The sequence below is a fragment of the Podarcis liolepis genome (assembly GCF_965112155.1).
Source record: "Podarcis liolepis genome assembly, chromosome: 1".
Taxonomy (NCBI): Eukaryota; Metazoa; Chordata; class Lepidosauria; order Squamata; family Lacertidae; genus Podarcis; species Podarcis liolepis.
Genome location: NC_139554.1, coordinates 57356664 through 57384472, shown reverse-complemented (window position 1 = coordinate 57384472; position 27809 = coordinate 57356664). Strand labels below are relative to the sequence as shown.

The 27809-nt window shown below is 42.3% G+C and overlaps 1 protein-coding gene and 1 long non-coding RNA gene across 2 annotated transcripts in view; one reads left to right on the top strand and one right to left on the bottom strand.

Annotated features, from left to right (window-relative positions):
- Window positions 1–27809, top strand: part of LOC310689226 — a 96517-nt gene that overhangs the window by 29723 nt on the left and 38985 nt on the right. The window lies entirely within an intron of this gene.
- Window positions 119–27314, bottom strand: ELF5 (E74 like ETS transcription factor 5). Its single transcript, XM_083465633.1, has 7 exons — window positions 27183–27314; window positions 21258–21385; window positions 15741–15974; window positions 15211–15261; window positions 4875–4943; window positions 1552–1747; window positions 119–1021 (listed from the first exon to the last, which is right to left on the bottom strand). The coding sequence occupies exons 2-7, from the start codon at window positions 21382–21384 to the stop codon at window positions 925–927; spliced, it is 774 nt and encodes a 257-aa protein (XP_083321759.1). The 5' UTR covers window position 21385; window positions 27183–27314; the 3' UTR covers window positions 119–924.

The following is a 27809-nucleotide window of genomic DNA, read 5'->3' as shown; positions in this document are numbered from 1 at the left end:
GATTACAGCAGTGTTCCCACAAACTTATTTTTCATTATTCTTTGACTAGAACCACAGTATTAGCTTTCACAAATTCCAAAATGTGTGTCTGTCTGTCTGTGTGTAAAATAGACCCTCATTTTATTTTTTTATTTAATTTCTTTAAAATATTTATATTCTGCCGTCCCCATGCTCAATATACTCCACTCCATAAAAACGAATGTAGGACAATATGCAGTCAGATAGTATTTGACTTACTATAACCAACCAGCCCACTAACAGAGTATAAACAAGTGATAAATATTTGCACTAAAGTGCATACAGTGATGGAAGCACCAGAAATGGGGGAGGGGGGATGGATAAAAATTGATAAATATATGGGCTCATTTTGAAATTAGTTTTCAAGCATGTGTTCTTTTGAAATCTATGGGTTTGGCTTTTTAAAAGTGACAGAACTGTGGATTCAGCGAGGGAATCTGATATATAGCTAAGTTCATTGTACTTTCTTATTGACTTGGATAGGTTGGAAATATGGTGTCCCTTCTTCACATTTTCTAGTGTAACTGCATTTGCCGCAGGCTTTCTACTTTCTTGCTCCCTCATTGATCTCACCGCATAAAGTGTGAATTACAAATTCCTGCACAGTTTAGAAGATAGTCTGGGGAGCCCTGACTGGCAAACTGCTGCTCTTGGCATTGGGAACAATGCTACATATATAGCCCCAGAGTATGGTATACGTCAGTTTTTGGGTGTTAGTTTGATAAGTGTCAAGCATTTGATGATGCTAGTCCAAAAAATATGGAGAACAGTGAATTCCCCAATACAATCCTCAAAGTCTATTGTTGCTATTTTATCCAGTTATGAATCTAGAGAGGTCCTGCAAAGAGCTTCCCTTGGTGACTTCATGTTGCATATTTGGCAGTGAGTCTGAAGCAAAAGGGTATTTCATAGCTTGCTCTCTTGCCATCCATGTGCATTCTTTCCAAACTTGTACACTAACCTTCTGTCCACTCGTTCCAAAATACCAGTTTTATAATAGTATCTGCAACAACAAAATTGAAGTTGGACTTAGAAACAGCTTTAACATACATACAGTTAAATGTTTTACTATGCTAGTCAATAAGACATTCTTTTTGAGAGACCACTCTAGTCTTCTGGCAAAGGGGAACTTGCACACTTACAGCACAGTTAAACTGCTCAGAGTTCAACACTTTCCCAGACACCATGAAGTTCAACTCCCTCCTTTTGAAACACTGGGCATTACATTTGTTTTCCTAAGAAAACAGTTCAGAGTCAAATTCTAGGATTGTTGCCAAGGGAAATGGTAAGGTAATAGTATTAAGCGGCATATTCACTGGGTAGGTTGGCAAATGATCTGTTGACTAATGTCTCATTATCCTCATTTATTCTACTCACAGATTTGGCAACATGATCCTATCTTTAATCAAAAGAGCCATAGCTGTGTCTCATGACCTTTGCATTATACAGCATAACAAAATAAAAAAATCTTTGGAACAAGTTAAACTGTGAAATCAGCTGTCTTATATAATACCGATTAAATAAATAGCTTACCTGAGTGCTCTGCTTAGTTTTTCATAGGTCATTCTATCGTTTTTCTTTCTTTGCCCCCACATCTTTGCTAGAGCATCTGATTTAACAACTCGAAAGATGCCTTGGTCTCTGTCTTCCCATTCCAGAATACCACTGTTCTCCTCAGGAGACAGGAGGAGGTCTCTTACAAATTCCCATAAGTGAGAGCTCTGGAGACCTTCAAGAATTAAAAGCAGCACATAGATTTTACTAGTAAAAATTCATTTCAGAAGCAAGGCTGTCAGGGTTTTGAGAATTCCATTTGGGTAGGAGGATTATGATGCAGGGAAGGGGAGTGGCACACTACACTGCAAATCTGTAGAGCAAGCTGACATGGGCCATTACAAAAATAACCATGGTTGGCTGGAGATAGTGCTAAACAGCATTTGACTAGACCCCTTTAGGTGTCGCCCTAGGGACTTCTGAAGACTAAATGGTAATAATGCCACTGAGCACATTCAAAATGCTGTTTTCCTCACTACTGTGTAGAAGCCACAATCGGTTCTCAAATATCAGCAGTGACAACTGGGACCTGTAACAAATGTGGAGTGCTTCTGTTTAGTGTTCCAGCCCCCAATCATACTTTCAGGATAATACATTCACTTTGTTTCCTCTTGGTTTTTGTAATATTTTCTCCTGCAACCCCCCCCCCCCACATATGGACATTCAGAATTCCATGGCCTCTGGGCATTCTCAGTCATCACTGGTCTATTTCTGAATATTTTTAACCCTTAGATGTTGTTGTTTAGTCGTTCGGTCATGTCCAACTCTTCGTGACCTCATGGACCAGACCACGCCAGGCACTCCTGTCTTCCACTGCCTCCCGCAGTTTGGTCAAACTCGAGAACACTGTCCAACCATCTCATCCTCTGTCGTCCCCTTCTCCTTGTGCCCTCAATCTTTCCCAACATCAGGGTCTTTTCCAGGGAGTCTTCTCTTCTCATGAGGTGGCCAAAGTATTGGAGCCTCAACTTCACGATCTGTCCTTCCAGTGAGCACTCAGGGCTGATTTCTTTAAGAATGGATAGGTTTGATCTTCTTGCAGTCCATGAGACTCTCAAGAGTCTCCTCCAGCACCATAATTCAAAAGCATCAATTCTTTGGCGACCAGCCTTCTTTATGGTCCAGCTCTCACTACCATACATCACTACTGGGAAAACCATAGCTTTAACTATATGGACCTTTGTTGGCAAGGTGATGTCTCTGCTTTTTAAGATGCTGTCTAGGTTTGTCATTGCTTTTCCCCCAAGAAGCAGGCGTCTTTTAATTTTGTGACTGCTGTCACCATCTGCAATGTTCATGGAGCCCATGATCCTTCATGGATCACTGCCTTGTTGTGGCAAAGGGGCTTGAATAACTCAGAGGAGCTATGCCATGCAGGGCCACCCTAGATGGACAGGTCATAGTGGAGAGTTTTGACCAAATATGATCCACCTGGAGCAGGCCACTCCAGTATCCTTGCCAAGAAAACTCCATGGACAAAGACCCCCTTAGATATTTTCCCCTAAATATTTTCGTTTCTCAGTACCCTCATTTTTGCAACACAGCTGTTGGTATTAATATTGATTCATCTCATTTATCTATCACTATACATACCATATTTCCTTGAATGGAATGTGCACCATTTTGGCCAAATGACCTCACAAAAATTAGGGTGTGCATTAGATTTGATGGTGCCAGCAAATACTTTTTTGTTTTCAAGGTTTTGAAAATTGAGGTGTGCATTAGATTCGATGGCACATTAGATTTCCATAAATACGGTACATACATACAGTATATACAATGTACAATATGATTATTATGGCATTCTCGTTGCTTATGGGTTGATACCCAGCTGTGCTTGAGTGTTGACACTTCTATTGAAATTAACTGTTGAACTCCCCATCCCCATGAAGCTGGAGAACAAACAATTTAAGGAAATGAATGAACTATGAGTGTGCTTGAATCATCATCTCTTGAGTTCAAGGAGGTTTACAGTTGCAGGAAGCCAATGCTGATAATTTCTGCTGAATCTCTTCTGTTTCCTAAATCCGAACTTGAAATGCGGTGATCCCACTTCAGATTTTAATAAGAAGAGTCTGTATGCGTACATAATAAACTCAGGTTTTGCTCTGCTATATTTGAGACTAAATTGCAAAATCAGATAAATAATAAGAGCTGTTTTTTTTTTTTTAAAAAATCTCATAACGTATATGGATAACTACAGCTCATTCAACAATTTCAAATAAAAATATCTTTTTTAAAAAAGCAGTAATGGGATATATGCCTGTGGCAAACCTGTGAGAACTAAGCTCAAGTCTCCCTCAACTATGAAACTTAATGAGCGACTTTGCCCTAGTCAGCACAGCCTTTGTTGCATGCTATTCATTCAAACAGAAAACTGATATAATCACCATTTCCACTTTAGAGCTATTCATATATTTTATGCATATGACCAAATGCCTCCACTCCTACTGACTAGTAGCAACTGGTGTGGTTGGGTGGAGCTGTGGAGCTGCTTTGCTGATACTGCTGCCTCTGCTGCTTGCCAGGATGGGGCAGGGCCAACCAGGTGCACTGATGGCCCCACCCTTGCTGCTGCCCTGCTTCACCCCATCCAGGTAAACAGCAGCAATGCCAGCGCCAGGAGGGTGGCTCCACAGCTCCACCCTGCCACACACGCCACAGCTGATAGCTTCCAAACCAATTCTTCCACAGTTCCTTTGGATGCTATTCATCTCCTGTCTTTATTCATTCTTGTTTGTTCAGCATTCTACCAAACCATCCTCTGACTCTCTTATTTCTTTATTCTCAGGCTTCGTGCCTTCTCAGCTGCTCCACCCCTTCCTCTGCTTCTTTTCTCCTCCCGACTAAATGTAGAGTTGCCTTTTTTTAAAAAAAAAGAGTGTGAGAGAATTCCCTTGTGACAGGAATAAGTATGGAGCTTTCCCCACAACTGGGCTGCAGTGATTTTGTAGCTGTTGTGTCTCGAAACTGCTAGTAAAAAACAGGAAAAGCCTAGTTAGACATGGCTTCTTCTTCATCTTTGGACCTTCAAGGCCTACAACACCTGCTTTTTGAGTTTATTCTCCAGTAGGAATCTGAAAAGGTATTTGTCTCTTGGATACTAGGAGTGCCACCTGGTGGCTGTGTGATGCTGTGAGCATTGCAGTAGGTAACTATTGCTTATATATGAGAACTGGAATAAACATTTAAACAAAAACAAGCACTGTTCATACAGACTACAAGCGTATTTGGAGATGTACTGCAAACAGTGACGTTTTCTATGACGTTTCAAAGGCTATAGATGGTGGAGGTATACCTACTTGTTCTGCTGTGAGTTTGAAACTCTTGGCTCTTGATGCCACCTGTCCTCAAACATGCCTTATCAATATCTGGAAAACATTTTTTTAAAAAAGCATGGACATAAATAAATATGGATGAATTTCAGGGTCGGGTGACAATGTGACTTAAAGAGGTCAAAGTGTTCACCCAATAACATTCCATGCAATACTAAACCAACATGGGTCTGTGATTTATCTTAAAATAAAAAATCCAACTTTAACATAAAGATAAAGCAAAATGAATTATTAACCAGAAGCTGGACAGTTAGCTAAGCTGGCAGCCAAAAAAGAGAGAGAAGTACATAAGATACCAGTGGCCAGATTTCAATTATCTGAAAACATGGTTATTTGGAAACACAGTGTGTCCTGATTGTATCTCTATGTAAATAGTGCTTCTACCTACAGTATAATCTGAAGGCCATAGTTATGGAGTATTGTAGGCAGTGTCAAAGTTCATTATTGGACATTGGTACCTCTGTGCTGATCTTTAGACTGATGTTAGTGTTGATGTAGATTTTCCTTTTTTTGCAAGTGCTGGTGTTTTGTTTTTTTGTTTTTTGTTTGCAAATGCATGGAAAAGCACAGTGTAAACCTATGGGTCCGGTTTCTAAGAGACTTGCACAACCGAGAACCACAAAATATGATCTTATATTTACACAGGTCTTTGGTCATGTCCCATTTATTTATTTAATAGCATTTCCAAAGTCTGTCCAAAGTGGCTTGCAACAAAGAAAAAGAGGAAAGAAAAAGAGGAAACTTCAAGAATCAATAAAAACGGAACAAAATAACTAGAAATGCTTCAGGCAATCAAAAAATTGGTCTAGGCAGAAATCCCCAAAAGCCTGATCAAAAGGGGTATCAAACATTGCTCAGTTCCAGAAGGAATTGTTCCATAGCCTCAGGACCATGCTGCAAGGGCTCTGCTTCCAGGGTCAGATTTCACAGAGCACAAATATATGCAAACTAATGCAGGGCTTATTTGATGAACAAAGATGGCAGGAAGAGCAATGACCAAACTAGCCATTGTGATAAATGCTCTTTTTTGTTGTTGCATTTTATGTGGGAAGAAGAAGAAGAAGAAGAAGAAGAAGAAGAAGAAGAAGAAGAAGAAGAAGAAAGCAAACATCAGCCATACAAACAGGGAGATTAGCAGCATTGTAGTAGAGGTTTTTTAAACCCTTTCCTCCCTTGCTGCATTTCTGATAAAAAATACATTGGATCTTCTTCCCTTTCCCTGCCTATTCTGCCTAAATTCCCTTTCCCTGCCTATTCTGATCCAAAAATGACCTTGTGCACCTGCCAGTATTTGTATTTAAAGTGTATGTTAATACAGAATAAAAAAAATCCTTCCAGTAGCACCTTAAAGACCAACTAAGTTAGTTCTTGGTATGAGCTTTCGTGTGCATGCACACTTCTTCAGATACACTGAAACAGAAGTTGCCAGATCCTTCTATATAGTGAGAAGGTGGGGAGCAGGGGCGCCGACTTATAAAAAATATTGGGGGGGCCCATACCGGGGTCCTGCCGCTGGTTCGCTCGGGTAGCCGGGAGAACGCAGTTCGAGGTGGCGGTGTTGGGGAGAGACCCTCGCTCAGGGCGCCACTAGACTTGGCGGCCGGCGGCCTATCAGGGGGGGTTTTGGAGCGTATTTCGGCGGAGCGATTGGGGAGGAGGGGGCTTGTTGCCGGATTCTTCAGCTGAGCCTGAGATCCGCTGCTGGGGGTCCCTGGGCCGAGTTGTGAGCACGGCCTGCTGAAGGGAGATCCAGCCGATTGCGCGACGGGGACGGCCGGGGCTCTCCGGCTAGGGCGCGCGGCTGGCTGGCTGGCGAGGGAGCAGGTGGGGAGGAGGCGGGGGTCCTCACTCTCTTAGGAAACGCACCCGTGCGCCCGATTGCCACGAAGTCCGAAGGGTGCGTGTGTGGAATTACCGTAAATTTCGCACCAAAACACGCACTTTTTTGCTCCGAGAAAGTAAGGGAAAATGCCTGTGCGTGTTAAGGAGCGAATGCACGGATCAGAGCCATGGCTGCCGTCAGTCAGGCAAAGCGGGAGCCACTTACACGCTCTACGAGGCTCTCACTTTGCTTTCTTTAAAGCGACCTGGAGCCAGGAAGGAGGGAGGGAAGGAGAGCCATAGCAGCAAAGCCGGCAGCAGCCGCTTACACGGGAGGAGGGACAGACGCTAGCAAAGGTCTGCGCGCTCTCTAAACAGAGCAATGAGGCTGCAGAGAGACGGCAGGAAAGATAAAATTTAAGCAACCAGCAGCAAATTAAAACCAACCTCGAGCTCTGAGCCAGCGCAGTGAAAACCAGGAAGTAAAAAAAAAGGCTGGGGAGGGAATGAGGGAGAGGGGAAAACTTCGCAAATCCCCGCGTCTCAGCTGATCGGCTGGGATGAAGCAGCTTGTTTTCAGGCAGGATAGATTTGAGCATTGTCTGGGTCCTAGTGCCCCTACCGCTTTTTTGTGCTCCATTGCTGCTGGTGGCTGCTTATCATTCAGGCTGCAAGGAGGAGCACTTTAACACACAGCTAATGGTGAATCCCCTGCAATCCAAGTCCTCCTCACTTGCTCAAATCTATTCCGCCTCAAAACAAGGAGCGGAAGGAAAAGGCTGCAAACTGTTAAATGGAAAAAAAACCCAGGCACAGGGCAAATACCTTAAGTATACCTTTAAAGCAACAGTGCTCTTTCCCTCCCTCCTCCCCGCGGAAAAGCTCCTTGTCCCTTGAGTTCTTTTCCTTCCCTCCCCACTTAAAACGTGGTTACAAAGCACGGATCCACATGGATCCTCAGGATTTTTGCATTGCGCTACCCCAAACTCACTGTCAGATCACATGTCTGTGGCCACAGCATGAACCATAAAAATCATACATCCACTGTTTCATTTAGAATATTTTTTCCTCGTTTTCCTCCTCTAAAAACTACATGCGTGTTATGGTCAGATGCGTGTTATAGAGCGAAAAATACGGTAAAAAGCAAAAACGAGATACGGGCAGGGCAGGCAAAGAGTTTTCTGCAAGAGGATGGAGGGCAGGTTGAAGAGAAAATCACTCAGGATGAGACAGTCAAATCAGCCATGATAAAATGGGCTCAGGATATTGGGTATAACATCATGTTTGAGGACTGGGAAAGGTTATGGACCACCGGAATGAAATTCATGGCATGTAATGCCTTGAAGGAAAATATTATGAAAATGATTTATGGGTGGTACATGACCCCAGTCAAGCTTGCAAAAATATATCACCTGTCTGATAATAAATGTTGGAAATGTAAGGAGGCTGAAGGAACATTCTTTCACCTCTGGTGGACTTGTCCAAAAGTGAAGGCCTTCTGGGAAATGATCTATAATGAGTTAAAAAAGGTATTGAAGTATACCTTTCCCAAGAAACCAGAGGCCTTCCTCTTGGGCATTGTTGGCCAGAAAGTGTTAAAGAAGGATAGAACTTTCTTTATGTATGCAACTACAGCAGCAAGAATACTTATCGCAAAATATTGGAAGACACAAGATTTGCCCACACTGGAAGAGTGGCAGACGCAATTGATGGACTACATGGAACTGGCTGAAATGACTGGCAGAATCCGAGATTTGAGAGAAGAAACAACGGAAGAGGACTGGAAAAAATTTAAGGACTATTTACAAAAACAATATAAGTTGTATGAATGTTAAAAATTTACACGATTCGGAAACTATAGCTTCAGCAATTAGATTTGGGAAACAGGAAATTATATTTTAAGTAAGAAAAGGTCAAAATCTAAGGTAATACTATGTTTAATTTAAGATATAAGTAACTGATGAAAAGTATGTTAAATTTAGAGGTATAGTATTTGAAAAGTACAAAATAAGGTACGAAACAAGGTAATAATTTGCTGATATCTTTATTATAAAGAATGCAGGGTAAGGGAGATGCGAGGAAGTCCAGTTAGTTATATAAAAAATGTGTTGAATGGTTGGTTTTCTTTTCTTCTTTTTCTTTTTTTCTTTTTCTTGTTCTTTTACTTTTTTCTTCAGTGTATGTTTCTAACTTTGTATTTGAAAACTTAATAAAATATTTATAAAAAAAGAAGAAGAGAAAATCCTTTCGCTTTTCTGGGGCGCAGGGAAGTCTCGGAGCCGGAGGTTGGGGAAGGGACCCCCTTTGCTCTGCCCTCTTCTCCCGTCTTAGATTCGCATGGGGGTCCCCGCCCGAGCTTGCCTGGCCACCGGGCCACACAAGGGCCGCGCTCTACGCGGCGCACCTTGCTAGCCGCGCAGCTGTCCTCCGCAGCTGTGGAGCGGCCCTGCGCCGGTGCCCAGCCCCTCTGGGCGCCCGCTGCGCTGCCAATGACAAGCGGGCGACGTCGCGGGCAGGGAAGGCGTCGCTTTCTTTCCCGATCCTTCATCCTCCCAGTCTTCCAGCCCTTTTTTGGGTTGGAAGCTCGTCTCGTTCGCCCTTCTCCTTTCTTCACCCTGCGCGCAATTTTCCTCCCTCGTCTCCCTCCCCATTTCTCCTTCCTTCCTTCCTTCCTGACTGACAGACTGACGGGCTTGGGCTTGGGCTCAGGCTCGGGCTCCGGGTCGGGCTCGGGCTCGGGCAGCCACAGCGTCGGCGGTGTTGGCGATCGGCGGCGTGGGGGGATGGCCCTCCCGGGGGAGCCGGCGCTGCTCAATGGGGTTGCCAAGGAGACAGGCCGGCCGCCCCCCTCCCCCGGCCCGGCGCCCCCCGCCACACCGGTGCCCGTTATTGAGCTGGTGCGCGCCGGGCGCCCTATAAAAGCCGCGGACGCGCCCACCGCCGCCCGAGATTATTGGGGGGGCTGAGCCCCCCCCAAACGAATTTTTGAGGGGGCTCAGGCCCCCTCAAGCCCCATGGAGTCGGCGCCTATGGTGGGGAGGGGTGTTACTCAGAAGGGTGGTGGGAATGGGAGATAGGCAGATAGCTGAGAGAGCCTCTTGACGACTCTTAACGACTGTAATAGGTCTTACAGGAAAAGGCAAGGGGTGGGAAGGTGAGAAATGGTTTAGTTATGTATAGTGAGATAAGAATCCAATGTCTTTGTTCAGCCCAGGTCTTTTCATGGTTTTAAGTTTGGTGATGAGTTGTAATTCAGCAGCTTCTCTTTCCAGTCTATTTCTGAAATTCCTTTGTAGTAAAACAGCTACTTTGAGATCTTGTATAGAATGTCCTGGGAGATTGAAGTGTTCTCCTACTGGTTTCTCTGTTCTGTGATTCTTGATGTCAGATTTATGTCCGTTTATTCTTTGGCGTAAGGTTTGGCCTGTTTGTCCAATATAGAGAGCTGAAGGACACTGTTGGCATTTGATGGCATACACAATGTTAGACGATGAGCAATTAAATAGTCCCGAGATGGTATGTGTGATGTTGTTGGGGCCAGTAATGGTGTTGTCCGGGTGTATGTGGTAGCAAAGTTGGCATCTGGGTTTATTGCAGGCTCTGGTGCCAGTGTCTGTGTTAAGTCTGGTTGTAGTATTATTGTGGGTTAGGAGTTGTTTAAGATTGGGTGGTTGTCTGTAGGCAATGAAAGGTCTTCCTCCCAGAGCTTGAGAAAGAGAACTGTCATTGTCCAGGAGAGGTTGTAGATCTCTGATGATGCGTTGTACTGTTTTAACTTGGGAGCTGTATGTGATGACTAGAGGTGTTCTGTTATTTTCTTTTTTGGGTCTGTCTTGCAGCAAGTTCTCTCTGGGTATCAGTCTGGCTCTGTTGATCTGTTGTCTAACTTCATCTGCTGGGTATTTTAGTTCTGAGAAGGTTTGCTGTAGATCCCTTAGGTGAGAGTCTCTGTCTGTAGAATTGGAACAGATGCGGCTGTAACGTAGTGCCTGGCTATATACAATGGACTGTTTGGTATGTTTGGGATGGTAGCTAGAGGCATGTAGATATGTTTGTCGGTCAGTTGGTTTGCGGTATAAGGTGGTGTCTATGCGCCCATCCTGTATTTTTATAGTAGTGTCCAAAAAATGTATTTCTTGCATAGATTGATTCATTGTAAGGTTGATTGTGGGGTGAAAATCATTAAATTTCTGGTGAAAGGTGTCCAGGGTCTGTTGACCATGTGTCCAGATGGTCATGTGACACATGATCAACAGACCATGTGACACATGTGACCAGATCATGTGACGGTCATGTTGACACATGGTCAACAGACCCTGGACACCTTTCACCAGAAATTTAATGATTTTCACCCCACAATCAACCTTACAATGAATCAATCTATGCAAGAAATACATTTTTTGGACACTACTATAAAAATACAGGATGGGCGCATAGACACCACCTTATACCGCAAACCAACTGACCGACAAACATATCTACATGCCTCTAGCTACCATCCCAAACATACCAAACAGTCCATTGTATATAGCCAGGCACTACGTTACAGCCGCATCTGTTCCAATTCTACAGACAGAGACTCTCACCTAAGGGATCTACAGCAAACCTTCTCAGAACTAAAATACCCAGCAGATGAAGTTAGACAACAGATCAACAGAGCCAGACTGATACCCAGAGAGAACTTGCTGCAAGACAGACCCAAAAAAGAAAATAACAGAACACCTCTAGTCATCACATACAGCTCCCAAGTTAAAACAGTACAACGCATCATCAGAGATCTACAACCTCTCCTGGACAATGACAGTTCTCTTTCTCAAGCTCTGGGAGGAACAGTGGCGTAGCGTGGGTTGTCAGCACCCGGGGCAAGGCAAGTAATTTGCGCCCCCTAACCCGTGGATTTTAGCACTTGAGTGCGAGCGCCCCCCCCAGATGTTGCGCCTGGTGCGGCCGGGCCCCCTGCACCCCCCACGCTACGCCACTTGGAACAGCTAAGGGAGCTGGGCATGTTTAGCCTGGAGAAGAGGAGGTTAAGGGGTGATATGATAGCCATGTTCAAATATATAAAAGGATGTCATATAGAGGAGGGAGAAAGGTTGTTTTCTGCTGCTCCAGAGAAGCAGACACGGAGCAATGGATCCAAACTACAAGAAAGAAGATTCCACCTAAACATTAGGAAGAACTTCCTGACAGTAAGAGCTGTTCGACAGTGGAATTTGCTGCCTAGGAGTGTGGTGGAGTCTCCTACTTTGGAGGTCTTTAAGCAGAGGCTTGACAACCATATGTCAGGAGTGCTCTGATGGTGTTTCCTGCTTGGCAGGGGGTTGGACTCGATGGCCCTTGCGGTCTATTCCAACTCTATGATTCTATGATTCTATGAGGCTGTGTCAGATAGGGTGGAAATTTCATCCTTTCTGTCCCTCACATGGGAAACCGAAAAACACCCTCTCAGAATTAACTAGGGACCAGGATTACCAAAGCCCCATTCTCCCTGCAACCGCTTGGGTATCTGGTGGGCACCCAGTGAAATTATTTCCAACCACAAAGTCCAATACAAAGTATTTTTGTGGTAGGGAAGGAGTTTCAGCTTTGCCTTGTGGGCTGTTCCTCCAAGCTGTCTTTGCGGTGCGTAACAGCCTGGAAGAGAATCAGCGAGAGGATCTTTAGAATTCAGTGCAAATTGAATTTCACCGGAATAGCTCGGAGGTGCTGGCAGCCCGCTTCCCTCCCCCCCACCCCGCTTTTTCGTTTTCTAAACAAGTGATCGGACTCTTCCCCTCCCCTCAGCCCCATGAAACAAGTCCCCAGCGCGAAAAGAAATAATAATTTTTAAAAAAAGAAGATAACAAGGACGGGTTGTTTTCCAGAGCGAGGTGGAAGCCGCCCATCGCAAGGGCAGAATCTCTGCGGTGCGTAATTACGCGCGGCTTGGAGAGCTCTTTTCCCCCCATTACCCGGGCCCTAGCGGTGCCCGCGGCAAGGTGAGGTTCTCCCTCTCCGGCAGGCGCCTCTGCGCGCCTTCACCCCATTCTCCAGCCCCGCCACATCTGGGAACATCATTAAGGAGTCGCCTCTGCAGCTCAGGAAGTTTTCACACTTCACGTTTCATTAAACGCAGGTCTTGTCGGATTCCTTGGGAAAGGGAGAAGCGGGAGAGAAAGGGGAGAGGTGCTGGGCGCGGGTCGGGGGAGAGCGCCTGATTTGCAGCTGTTGGGCTTTCAAAGCCAAATAAAACGGCCAGTCTGCGGAGCGCAGCCGCAGCGGCGGTGGGGGGCGCGCGCGCGCGCGCTAGGGCGCAAGGCTGGCGGTGGCGGCGGGGAGCCCGGCGGAGGAAGGAACTTGTCCCTTCCCTCTGGACTCGCGCCCCCCGCAGATGTTGCGCCCGGTGCGGCCGGCACCCCTGGCACCCCCCACGCTACGCCACTGGGGAGGAAGACCTTTCATTGCCTACAGACAACCACCCAATCTTAAACAACTCCTAACCCACAATAATACTACAACCAGACTTAACACAGACACTGGCACCAGAGCCTGCAATAAACCCAGATGCCAACTTTGCTACCACATACACCCGGACAACACCATTACTGGCCCCAACAACATCACACATACCATCTCGGGACTATTTAATTGCTCATCGTCTAACATTGTGTATGCCATCAAATGCCAACAGTGTCCTTCAGCTCTCTATATTGGACAAACAGGCCAAACCTTACGCCAAAGAATAAACGGACATAAATCTGACATCAAGAATCACAGAACAGAGAAACCAGTAGGAGAACACTTCAATCTCCCAGGACATTCTATACAAGATCTCAAAGTAGCTGTTTTACTACAAAGGAATTTCAGAAATAGACTGGAAAGAGAAGCTGCTGAATTACAACTCATCACCAAACTTAAAACCATGAAAAGACCTGGGCTGAACAAAGACATTGGATTCTTATCTCACTATACATAACTAAACCATTTCTCACCTTCCCACCCCTTGCCTTTTCCTGTAAGACCTATTACAGTCGTTAAGAGTCGTCAAGAGGCTCTCTCAGCTATCTGCCTATCTCCCATTCCCACCACCCTTCTGAGTAACACCCCTCCCCACCTTCTCACTATATAGAAGGATCTGGCAACTTCTGTTTCAGTGTATCTGAAGAAGTGTGCATGCACACGAAAGCTCATACCAAGAACTAACTTAGTTGGTCTTTAAGGTGCTACTGGAAGGATTTTTTTTATTTTGACTATGGCAGACCAACACGGCTACCTATCTACTACTGTTAATACAGACGTGTTTTAATGTCATATCTAAGTTTGGCCTATGGTCTCTGAGACCACGGATCCCAGACTGTGTAAACTTTCATAGGCATAAACAAACAGCAAAGGCTGCACATGTTCCCTTCTATGCACTTTTAACAGGAAACAGACTGCAGCAATATTGCACCAACTGATACTTTTTTAGTCTTAAGAAAGCCCCATATAAAACACATTACAGTAGCCAACCTTGGAAATTTCAGTCATTATAGGCAAAGTTCCTATCCTATCAGAAGGTTGGAGGTTCAAATCCCCATGATGGAGTGAGCTCCCATTGCTCTGTCCCAGCTCCTGCCAACCTAGCAGTTTGAAAGCACACCAGTGCAAGCAAATAAATAGGTATTGCTGTGGCAGGAAGGTAAATGATGTTTCTGTGCGCTCTGGCTTCCATCACGGTATTCCCTGGCCCACTCCTTGGCCACTTCCACCAGCCCGAAATGGTTGTGCCAGAAGCGGTTTAGTCATGCTGGCCACATGACCTGGAAAGCTGTATGTGGACAAATGCTAGCTCCCTCGGCCTGAAAGCGAGATGAGTGCCACAACCCCATAGTCACCTTTGACTGGACTTAACTGTCCAGTGGTCCTTTACTTTTTACTGTTTTCCTGCACAACAGATTTAATTTCCAGAGTGTTGTTTTATGTACCACAAAACTTGCTTATCAGTCTATGGTATTTTAAACAATGTGTGTGTGGGATTATTGTTTTCATTTGTTATGTATTTTTGTGGGTTTTTTATTGTAAAGCATCTGTGATCTACGGATGAAGAGTGGTATAGAAATTTAATAAATATTAATAATAACTAAGCTCTTCAATTGTTGCCATATTTCACCCTCCAGGACAGTATCACCTCCAACTTTCCTGGATTCAGTTTCAGTCTATGTGTCCAAATCCATCTGATCACAGCTCATGAGACATAGAGCTGGGTGTCATAAGTACAGTGGTCACACCCAACTTCAAAATTCCCAGTGGTTTCATTCACATAGATTCTAAAGAACATTGGGAAGAGCACTGAGCTTTCAACACCAGATGTTAAATTTCATGGGACCAGTTTTGTCTCTCCAGTGGTCACCCTGCGAGTTCTGGTCCCTGTGGACTGCTGTATATTGAAGCTGCAGTTACGGCTTTTAGCTATGAGCTTTCACTCTTATCTAGAAAAACACACACTTTAAAAAAGTTTACTTACAATCTTTTTCAGACGACTTTGTATCTTCATTGTCATGAAAGAAGGAGACACCTATAGAGAAAACCATAAAAGTTTTTAATAATAAATGTCTGTATTGAGACTTTTGGTACATAAACTGCATTAAAAAACCCCAGCCCCTGGTCCAAAACAGACTCTTAAAACTACAATACTGTGCTACTGTTGTAGCATTTCAGACTCCTCCATTACACTTCATCAAAAACCTAGTTTCCCTTGTATATTCCCTTTTTAATTTCCATGTCCTTGTTCCCCTGTCCCAATCTTGTCTACCTGCCTACAGCACAAGATATGATTTTGTAAAAAAGATTTATTCTTGTGTAAAATTCACTTTCCACCTTGTTTTATTCTTGTTTTCCCCACACTGAGTGCATTTACATACATGCCCAGACCAAAGTGTGGTTCAGGGCAACGTATAAATCTCTGTGGATGTCAGTTCAATGCCTTGTGCAAATATTATCAGTCACAGTCAGAATGAAACAATCATACTCCAATTAAATCTTTGGCACACTGACCATGAGCCTTGATGTTTTGTAGGATGAAATACAGGTATTCACCACAAATGCCTGCAGCATTTAGAAACTCCTCTTGGGTCATGCTGCACAGTTGTTGGCCATTGATGTTAAAGTGGGAAAATGAAATACAGTTGGCATCCAGTTTGTATTGATCACAACAAAATTGTAGCCACTCGCATACGTTGTTTCTCGTCCAGTATTCGGGGTAAACAGATGTCCAGGAAGAATCAGAACCTGCCACAGTGCAATGAAGGAAAAAAAGCAGTACATTTAAACTGTGGATGATTTATTTTAGACATCAAAAGTTTAAATGGAAACACTGTGTTAACAAATATTGGTTAGGGTTAGTTCCAATATCTTTCTGCAAGGATCACAATCTGTGGCAATGTCCTATTATCATAAACAGATAACGGTATATCACACTTGTATAGGGTTGCCTTATAAACTGGGAAATTCTTGTAATGTCCTGGTGGTGGCGGCTAAATTGGCGCCCGGGTAAATGTAAATATCCAGGACTTTGTCTGCTTCCCATTGAAGTGCTCAACAACTTTTTGAACAATCACCCCCAAAAGCTGAGCAAATGTGTCTGAATTTTTACTTCTTGAAATATGGCAGCCCTACACTTGTGCAGCAGGAGAATTTCTGTTCCTAAGCTGGTAACATTTGGGGGGACTGGCAATAGCTACATGAGGAGTGTTGCACAATGTATTATGGGGCATAGAAATGGGAAGACATTGGGATGGAACAGGGCAAAACTGAGACAAAAATGACAATTTAGGCACAAAGTTTATGCAGAAATTCACAATCCAGCTCTCTTATTCACTCACTGATTATTCTTTATCCAGGCATTTTATAACATCTGAAAAGAGCTCTAGCCAATCAGTATTGGAGACAAACTATCAGACTAGATTGTCTGATCAAGGCAGGCAACACATATGCTTATCAATATTTATTAATCCACTTGGACCTAGTTTTAGCAGGAAATTGATTTTAATAGGAAATCTTTTTTTATGATAAATGTGTTATGAATCATGATTCCTGTTTCATTGCTATGAAATGGACTTTTCTCTCTATATAAAATACATTTCTCTCTATATTCTCTACAGTGTCTGTTCTCTACAGCTTGAAGAGACCAAGTCAACTGCTTTTCTGATGCTGAAATGTATTAACCTTGAAATGCTTTGGTGATTGTTTCTAAAACTTGATGGATTGACTCGATGGAGATAAATATCAGCTTTGCTAGTAATAAAAATGCTAAGGCATGTTCCTTTCTTTCATGAATGATTCTTGCCAGTTTAGTCTTCTTGATTGCTTTCACTTCTAAAAAGCTCAGATGATTTTTTTGAAGTCAGAAAACACCCTGTAGAGGTGATTATGTATTTAATCAGTCTGCCAAATATGGCAACTTTAAATCTAGTGTCTTCTCATTTATTTTCATATTCTTTTGTACGTTAACACTTTTGAGGGAAGAATCTATATCACCGACTTGGGCAAGAATGGATAGCAATAGTGACTTCAAGTGTGTGTGTGTGTGAAATCGTGGGCATGCAACACAAAATGTAGAATACCAGGATAACATAATGTAAAATGCTGAATGAGAGCAATGGCAGGAGAAGGCTATTGCTTGAGGTTTTATTTACTATTTCTGCCATTGGGGAATGGGTCTCTATCAAGAGCCACCGTATTCTGCTCTGGTCAGATCTCACCTGGAGTACTGTGTCCAGTTCTGGGCACCACAGTTCAAGAAGGACACTGACAAACTGGAACGTGTCCAGAGGAGGGCAACCAAAATGGTCAAAGGCCTGGAAACGATGCCTTATGAGGAACGGCTAAGGGAGCTGGGCATGTTTAGCCTGGAGAAGAGGAGGTTAAGGGGTGATATGATAGCCATGTTCAAATATATAAAAGGATGTCATTTAGAGGAGGGAGAAAGGTTGTTTTCTGCTGCTCCAGAGAAGTGGACACGGAGCAGTGGATCCAAACTACAAGAAAGAAGATTCCACCTAAACATTAGGAAGAACTTCCTGACAGTAAGAGCTGTTCGACAGTGGAATTTGCTGCCAAGCAGTGTGGTGGAGTCTCCTACTTTGGAGGTCTTTAAGCAGAGGCTTGACAACCATATGTCAGGAGTGCTCTGATGGTGTTTCCTGCTTGGCAGGGGGTTGGACTCGATGGCCCTTGTGGTCTATTCCAACTCTATGATTCTATGGTTCTATGAAGAACCTTGTTGCATTACTGAATAATTTTAAAATTATCTGGTGGGAATTCATAGCCACTATCAAGTTTTGAATGCAATTGGTGAAATTAATAAATTTATGCACTGTAATATTATACCTACAGCTAAAATGGTGCTATTAAGTATTTTCAGAAAGGAACTCCAGGACACAGTGCACAAGTCATAGATTGTCTTTCTTTTACTAGCATAAATAATATAAATAACACTCCAGTATAAGAGTCTGGATCCTCCTGCAACAGAACAATGGCATAGACAAATATTGTCCTAACAAAACAAATTCATATCTGCAATAAGTGACAAATTCCAGCCTCTTTTATGGAGGACTGGTATTCATCTAATTTCTGGATTTATTCTACTACATTAGTTGTTCTGCGATGCTTTCCCAGTACTACTACATTGTTGCTGTTGGTGTGTGTGTCCCTGGAAAAGTGCTTTTTTTTAAAAAAGGTGTGAAAGTGGCAAAAGACAGCAGCATCCAAAATGGCCACCATGATCTCATGAGAAAAAAATGGGATGTCCTGTTTTTTCCGGGACACTTGGCGGGTATGGGATTGCAGCTGGAAGTTACAAAATATGCACTGACTGGAAATAAAGCAGTATAGCTGCCAAAACGTTTTGCAGGCACAAATAGTATTGAAAGTGGGATTGTGTGTGACTGCCCTGATAGCATCATGAGCTCAAAAATCATGAATGTGCAGTAAAAATGATATCTGGAAGGAACCTAAGACTACATATAGCCAAACAATTAATCAGGTCAATTTTGCATAAGGAACACTTCTACTGCATTTGGTACAGTAGTACCTCATTGTGAGTCCGGCCCGTTTAGCGTCCATTTCGTGGAACGTCCGTGGCAAACCTGGAAATACCAGAATATGTTACTTCTGGGTTTGCTGCACACACAGAAGTGCTAAATTGCGCAAAAACATTCATGTGCGTGCGCATAGCCGTGCTTTGTCGAGCGTCCATTTCATCGAGCATCCGGGGCTCCAAAACGGATCCTGGACTCAAAACAAGGTACCACTGTAAATTGCTTTTTCATTAGTCATTGCAGCTTGGCTCTGTACAGCCTTTCCCAAGCAACAGGGAGCTAGGTGAGAGAGTTATGTGAAGGCGTTGGCAGGTCTAGCTGCACATGGGAACAGAACATCAGGCTGCTCCTTCCAGCCAATCAGGATTTCTGAAGAAACAGGAAGTGAACTTACTTCACCCTCTTTTTTCTCTTGCAAAAGCAGTCCAGTTGTCTACAAGGCCCTGCTGAAGCAAACAAGAACAGAAACTTGCACATTCTCATCCTCAGCTCCTGGACTTGTGCATAGTCTTTAATTCTGACCTGGCCAATTTGTTTACCATGACGAACTCAGCAGGGATTGGCTGCTGTCAATCTTAGTTTCTTGACATCATCATTTAATATTTGCAAATGATGCATCACAACCTAATGCTTGTAAAAAGGAGCCTAAAGTTTATGTGGCACTATACATATGCTGTACACAGAGCTCACAATTTAAACAGAAACAAAAACATGTTTACAGAAGAAGAAACCTTAGTGCAATTAAAATGAGAATGGTAAAAACATTTTTTGAAAGGGAAATCTGTTCAGTAGCTAACATGAAGAAGAATTAAAAAAGGATCCAAACCATGAGGGCGGAAATGAGATTTAAAAAATAATTTTCTGAGAAGCAGTTATATGTGAAATAGCCAAGAGGCAAGAGCTCATGCAGAGGTAAGGAGTCATGCAAAAAGCAGAGGGAACACAAAGATGAGAAGAGTACCAGAGGCAGATTTAGGGGAACGCGACCAGTTTGGTTGCACTGGGTGCAGAGCCTCAGGGACACCACAACTATGCTGTATAATGGAAGGCGAGAAGTGGAGGGGGTTCACCGAATGTTGACGCACAGGGCGCTGCTAAAATTTTAGAAACCAAGGTCTGCCACTGAGAGCATAAGGGAATGGCATTTTAATGAAACAAAAGGATGTGTTAAGAGAACAAGAAGGAAAATAAAGGAGAAACCATGAATATAGACACAAGCGAGGAAGGACACCAAGAGGCTTAAAAGTCAGAAGATGATGAAGTTAAGCTTGAAACAGTACAAAAGAAGAAACCAGTGAAGAGGAGTATGCGAACAGAAAGTTTCCCCCTATGCACATGGTAAAGAGTTGAGCCCCACTACTCCCTAGCATAAGGTCCTGATGCAGATCCCCCCCCAAATTTCTATAGCCCCCAAGTGTTATAATGCTGTGTGCCTCCCTCTTCTCACCAGCCAATGATGTGAGTATAAGTTGGGAGATGCACAGCACATATTAAGTTCCGTTTAGTCATGAGACAGATAAGAGGCTGTGCTTTCTCCTCTGCCCCAACTGTTGTGCTACTCTGAAATTCAGTTGTAACTTCCACGGTGGGGAGCCTTCTTTACTCATGGAGGCTCTCTGTGCAACTGAGATCCTTGAACCTCTCCATCTGAGAAGTTGCAGCAGAACATTTGATCAACTGGCATGAGCAGTGCAATGACAGGGCCAGGTCACATTAAGTACATCTGTTCTTTCCTCTGTGCAAGAATAATAATTGAGCTAGTAGTCAAAATAAAAAATTCCTTCCAGTAGCACCTTAAAGACCAACTAAGTTAGTTCTTGGTATGAGCTTTCGTGTGCATGCACACTTGAGCTAGTAGTGTGTTGTGTAAGATTTTACAAGGGAAAGCAAACAAAGAGAAATGAGCTGACAGTAGTTCCGCATCTAGTCAGGCAGAACCTCTAGTTCTGCTCTAAGATGCCTGAAGAGATGGTGGAATCAGCTACTTACTAGGTTCCCAAGGAAAGGTTAGTCAGGCTTCTCTTGTGGATTTCTAAGGCATAGATTTGTATTTCTTTGCATAGGGTTGAACAAGATAATCATCATCTCCCTTTCAGCTCTTCGATTGTATGATTTACATGGTAAGCTGCCCTTTCAGCTACCAGTCTGTCAAGCAAATAAACCTATTTTCAAGGTCTGAACCTGAAATGTCTTACATATACAATTAAAAAGGTAAAGAATGAAAGCAACAAATATTTATTTGCAATAAAAAATGGATACAGTTGTCAGTGAGCCAGGTCTCTGCACAATAAATGAACAAGGGCAGTGTATCTGAAAAGATGGTCAGACACAGAATATTACATCACTGGAAGACATATTTATTTGGGTAGAGGAAGTTTTGTTGTGGTTGCAGTGCAATTCAAATTATTAAGTAAAAGTAGTAGGTGGCAGTTACTGTGTTGAGTGCTTGTTAACGAAGCACCAATGTACCCACCTGTTAGGTGATCAAATGGAGGGTAGTTTTCTTCAGGTGCTCCAAACAGTTCTGACCAAGACATCAGGGATTCACATAGCATTGTGTTTGGCAAGAAGGTATTGTGGCTTACTGAGTCCAGCATCATCCTGAAATATAACATTATTATTCTCATTGGTTAATTCCTACACATGCAACCACCACAACAATAGTTCCCCAGTGCATAGTCCTAACCCTATCCTCTACCAAGTAAGCTTGACCACTCATGCCTTGAACTGATATATATTCTTAGTAGACTTGCAATAACATGTCACATTAAACTATAAACAATGTTTTAATGCCAACCTGGCACCCGCAGGTGCCGCAGCACCACTGAAGGCCTTCGTTGGCAGCCCCAGACAGGAGGTACAGATTCTGAGCTTTCATTTTTAAAGAAAGGTCAGTCTCTTTCCCCCTTAGAAAGAAAGTTGTGAAGCAAAATGTGCTGGCACCCCTCTAGCAATTTCTGTGAAATGAGCCAGCCTGGCTGCTTTTGTCTGTTTGTTTTTAGCCAACGAATGAAGTCAAAGCTGTGTTTGGACACCAGCCAGTGAAAATTCATGGAATCCTGAGAAGCTTCCCTTCCTCTTTAGTGCTCTGGGGTCATCCCATAAATCTGAATGGTGGAAGATTCAGGGCAGACAAAAGAAAATACTTCTTCACACACTGCATAATGGAATTTGTAATAAGATGTAGAAACCAACTTGGATGGCTTTTAAAAGGAAATTAGATACATTCTGAGACTCCAATACTTTGGCCACCTCATGAGAAGAGAAGACTCCCTGGAAAAGACCCTGATGTTGGGAAATATGGCGGGCACAAGGAGAAGGGGACGACAGAGGACGAGATGGTTGGATAGTGTTCTCAAAGCTACCAGCATGAGTTTGACCAAACTGCGGGAGGCAGTGGAAGACAGGAGTGCCTGGCATGCTCTGGTCCTTAGGGTCACGAAGAGTTGGACACGACTAAATGACTAAACAACAACAACAAATGGAGGATAAGGCTACCAGTGACTGCTAATCATGATAGTGATAGTTTATCTCCAATATCAGCAGCAGTGTGCATCTATGTACTAGTTGCTATGGAACAAAAGTTCCATTGTTGGTAGGCTTTCCATAGCAATTTGGTTGGCCAGTGCTTGGAAACAGAAAAGATGGGTGTTTGGTCTGATCCAGCAATATGCTGCATTTTGTTTGCATGGAAGTATATATACACTTCTCTGAGCTTTAAAGATAAGGAAGAATTTCTTGTAGTCAAAAGCAAGTATAATATATGAAAACTAGCCTTTGACTACAGCTGCCTTGAAACCAGAGCATTTTGTTCCATTTCATTCATTCCCTAGGCAAACAAAAGAATTTATTTATCTATAAAAATATTTATATACCGCTTTATCACAAAAATGTATTGCAGCAGTTTACAACAAGCAATTTAAAAACATAAAACCAAACAATACCATCATAAAAAAGCATAGGGAAGGGAAGTTTTTAATGTCTGATGCTGTATTGTTTTTGATATTTGGTTGGAAGCTGCCCAGAGTGGCTGGGGAAACCCAGCCAGGTGGGTGGGGCATAAATAATATGATATTATTATTATTATTATTATTATTATTATTATTAGCTAAGAACAAGTCAAAAACAAAAATTAATTAAGACCAAACACCTGTAGACTATTCTGGAGGATGTAATCTCAATTTCCTGCATAGGCCCTGCAGAATAGAAAAAAATTCAGCAGGTGTTTGAAAGTTGGCACAAAAGGGGCCCACTGAATCTCTATTGGCAGGGTGTTCCAAACGGGGTCCTGAAATGGACCTCATCAACTCAGTGAATAATAAAAGATGCTCCTGGATTAGAAACTTTGACATTCCACCCAATCAGGTTGATATTGCGACTCTACATAGTCAAGGGTTTATGTTGTGAACTGCCCTGGGATCGTTGGATGATGGGTGGCATACAAATTTAATAAATAAAAATAAAGACAACTGAGAATGAGAGCAAGTTAATAAATGAGCAAACTTTTTGTTAAAACAAAGTATCTTTAATCACTGCTTAAAAAGTGACAGCTTTGGCCCGACCTCTTCATAACCACCACATTTCGGATTATGTGGCACATCTTCATACTCAGAAAATTTCAGCTCTTTGGTAGGTTTTATCCCTGACATCTCTCTTAGATTGTCAAGCATAGTGAATGTCAGGGTAAAACAGATAAAAGAGGGTAGTACAAAATGTAAGGATATGTATTTTGTTATAAAATCCCTTGCAAAGAACTGGATATTGAATTGTTTGGTTCAATTGATTTCACTTACACAATTAGAGGGATGTGAAATAGGCTGAAGGAAGCAAGTGACTTTTTTGCATAGAGGCAGGACTACGTAATATGCAGGACACCCTTGCTAGATTTTCCTGTATCTTAATTAGCTACATAGAGAAGACAAAAGCACTCAAGGTGCAGAGGGCTTGCTATTTGTCAAGGGATATACTGAAGTTAATCAAGTATGATTCAAGCTACGGGAAGAAATGAACAACTATTTGAGTTATAGCCCTGTCTCACCACAACCTGTGGAGATCAGTTAACACCTTTCGCTGAGAAAGAAAAGCTGTTCACTGAGATTTTGAAGGAAACTTTATTATGGCTTTTGACACAAATCCAGCCCATTGACTGTTCCATCTCAGATTACAATCATTTCTGAGGAAAGAGAAAATTGTACTGGAAGAATTCTGAGTCATCCTATAATGTGGCTAATCAAATAAGAGTTGATGTTTGACAAAAGCAATACATCAAAGAGGGATTGCATATTTAAATTTTCTCTGAATGCTAACTTCCTTCCCTGCAATTGAAGTTGTATACAAGTGGATTTTCATGTGAAAATGAGGTGGCAAATTCACTTTTAACTTGGTCAGCCCAGGTTAAATGTTTGACTTAGCCCTTATTCTCAGATTTAATGAATGCAATTGCTCTTTCTGCTGTTCTAAGGAATCTGAATGGTTTCAGGATTCCTGTTGCCATAGATATATGCATTTGACATTGGTTTATTATTCACTAGTACATCCTTCATTCAAAGAAATCTGCCAGAAATGACTAGCTGAACCTCACTGGTGGATTCAAATTTTGCCCTTTTATTATTATTAGCATTTCCAAGCAAAACCAGGTGTGAGGCTGCTAGTACTTTATAAGGTGGAAATAGCAGTTCATAATTAGTTCGGCAACTGAAGCTAAGCTCTATCTACCGTTATGAAAGTTAATAATATTGTATGTTAGAACTATAACTGAAAGGCAAAGTGACCTTAAACATTTGACTTTAAACCTTTCTATTACTGCTGTTAAACCCTTTTGTTGCTATTCCATTGTGCCCCTTCTGGGGTAGTTTGTCCCCTTTTGGTCCCTACCCTGCACTCAGCTCTCACCTGGAGCACCTAGAAGCTGTTAGCATTTGACAGCGGCCACACCCTAGCCGGCTAAACCAGGTGAGGGTAGCCGATGGGTCTCAAACGCTCCATGAGATACACAATTACTGTATACATTTGTTTTAGTAAGTGCTGAGGACTTTGGTAGTAATAGTAATATCTATTGCTACAAATAAACAGTTATATAAAAAATAGCCTTCACTAGAGCAAATTTTACCCAAACCAAATTAAATAGTCCTCTCTCCTCAAATTCTTGGTCTATGTCTATGACAATGTACTTCAAGCCTAGAAGAATAGGCAGCAAAGATAACTGAAGCAGCATGACATTTTAACAAGACTGAATGGAAGTTCCTAGCCTTAAATTGCATTCCCCTACCTGTCTTCCCCCACTTCAGAAAAAAAAGCCGGCACCAAAGCCGGCTGCCAAAGAAGGTGACGATTGCCACTGTGAGCCACAACCAATTTAGCCTGGAATCTTGACTTGACTATCATAAGCTTAAGAAAAATGGTTTCTTCGCCCCCTGCTCTATTTCCAGCTCCTTATTTGTATTTCTAACAAAATAATTATTGGAAAAAGTCTGTGACAACAATATAGTTTTTGGGGTAAAAGGGATACAATACAACAAGGTGATTGTTATAATTGCAGAATCAGGAATCGTATGGTTTCCTGGCAATTACTTTTTAGATCAGATATGCAATATGAATCTAAATGCACCACTTCAAAAACAGTTCCATGGACCTCAACAAACAATTAGACAGTTTGAAGTATGCATGTACAGGACTAAAAAGGAAGGAAGAATTAATTTTATATATTTTACAATTTTGCCAACAATGTACTTCAACATTATATCTGTTAACTGAAGGAATACTCAGAAATAAAATCAAAATGAGGCTTCTGAAACCATTTTAGTTTCTAAAAAGTAGAATTTTGCAAGACTAATGAAGTCTCCTTTATCACATGATCACTAATATTCCATATATTCTATATATTCCAGATGTTCTATTATGAAAAAGCTGGCCAATATCCATCCAAAGTTTTTAGCACTGTTATGCCTCATTGGTTTCAAAAAGAGAATTAAGCATGTGCTTTAAATCTTTTCCATTGAATCCAGAGGGATTTAAACATGGGGCATCTTTGGGAGAAGAAAAGGCTAAGGAGTAAACATTACATAAATCTGGAGTGGAGTTTCTAAGATGATTGGATGGCGTATTGTATGCCTCCTTCCGAAAACTCTTGCAGTCAAGTTGGTGCCAAATGTATTGCTCTGCTTTGGATCATATCAGTGAGGCTGAGATGGGATCATTGTCTCAGCATCCCAAACTCACTGCCCAGGACTGCGTATGGGAGAGGTCATTTTGGTGTTGCTAACACAGCAAAAACATTGTGTGAAGCAGCAGTTACAGGTTACCAGTCTCTGCAGCCACAGAAGGCACTGTGATTCTCCCATGGTTTGACTTCACCCCCAGAGACATAATACTCCATTGTCTCTTGAGGCAGACGGATGCCAACAAAAATGTGAAAAAGATTGGCTGGATCATTACCAAAATAATATACCATTATACTAGTGAATAAAATTTCTTCTGGAATCATCTTTTACTCAGCATCTGGTGGATTATCAGGACTCTGGTTCTTTCTTTGCTTCCACTGGCAAATGGTCAAAGTGTATTGTGGTTAGAAACACATATTCAAAGTTATATTACTGTTATTGTTCAGACCCACATACATCTCCTAGAAAATTCAAGCATTGCCGTTTTTAGATTAAGCTTTGCGTGTTTCTCTTGAATCTACGCATCTTAAGGATAGCTTTCTTACCAGCAACCACCACCAGAGGTCTCAGCAGTACAAAAGATAACATTTATTTACAGAAGATCTCAGCAATGCCTTCCACACCCACTAAATTGATAAATTGGTTTATGGTGTCGATCCTCGATAAAAACACCCATTTGCATGTATTTGTTTGTAATCTGATTTGCAGGATTAATTATTTTTATACACCAGGCCTTGGCACCATTCATTAGAACGATGAAGATTTCAACATTACCCAGTGCTGTGTTCCCTCATGTAAAACAAAATTCATTCTTGGAGACCAGTGGCAAGAGCGGAAAGTTCTTTAATGAATATTTATAGCCTTGCCCTTGCCATCTTTTCTTAAAAGGAAGTCTTGCTGTTTTCAATGGAACCTGTTCCCAGTCACAAGAAAGTATGCATAGAATTGCAGTCTTAATGTTCTTTGAATGATCTTCAACACAAAAATTAGACCGGGTGCCATGATAGAAGTGCTCCTGTGTTGTGTTTGCTGTATGACAAGAGCACAAAGTGCATCAGATAGCAGTTCGGTTAAGAGTTTGAACAGATTAATGTTGCCAGCCTGGAAAGGGTGGCAGTTAGGGCAGAAAACACCGGTGACAGGTGATTTGCACTGCTCAGTTGATTTGCACTGCTAACACCACACTGCGCAGGAACCTCCTTTAAGACCCTTCAGCTAAATAAATAAACAGAGCTTACGTGCTGCTGGGAGTGCTTATTCTCTTCTCAAGGAATTGTTAGATCCAAAAGCAGGTCTCCAAAGCCAAGAGGCTTTCCGGCTCTGCGAGTTGTACACTGGAAGGAAGGCCACCTGTGGTTCTGTGATATATGGAACACTCTCCAGACAGGTCTGTTTGGTTTTTCAGGTTCTTATATACACACCCCCTTTGATGACAGTGATAATAAACAGTGTGACACAGCTGAAAGGAGAATGAGAGTAAAAAAAAATGGTCGTTTAAGTTCAGACCAGTTTCATTTTTTACCTTAAAGTTTTCCCTTCTCTTTATAAAACAGGCAGGTTTTAGGGGTTATGAGAGGTAGACAAGGCCCCTGATGTTTTGAATTGTGTCTGATCTTTATAAAGCTAATGGAGTTGAAGCATTTTACTTTTTTTAAAAGTAGTTTTTCCATTTAAGAGGCTGGCTTTATATTATTAACATAGAAGAACAGGGGGAAACGCTTCCCAAATTGTGGGCTGGGTTGTTTGTGAGAATTTCCCCAGAGGTGAGGAGTCAAAACAATGTAAAATACGTGATTTTCTAGGTAACTTTCTGGGTGACTAGGTGTTAGGAATAAGAGGTGTTATTTGAAAAAGAAAGCAAAGTT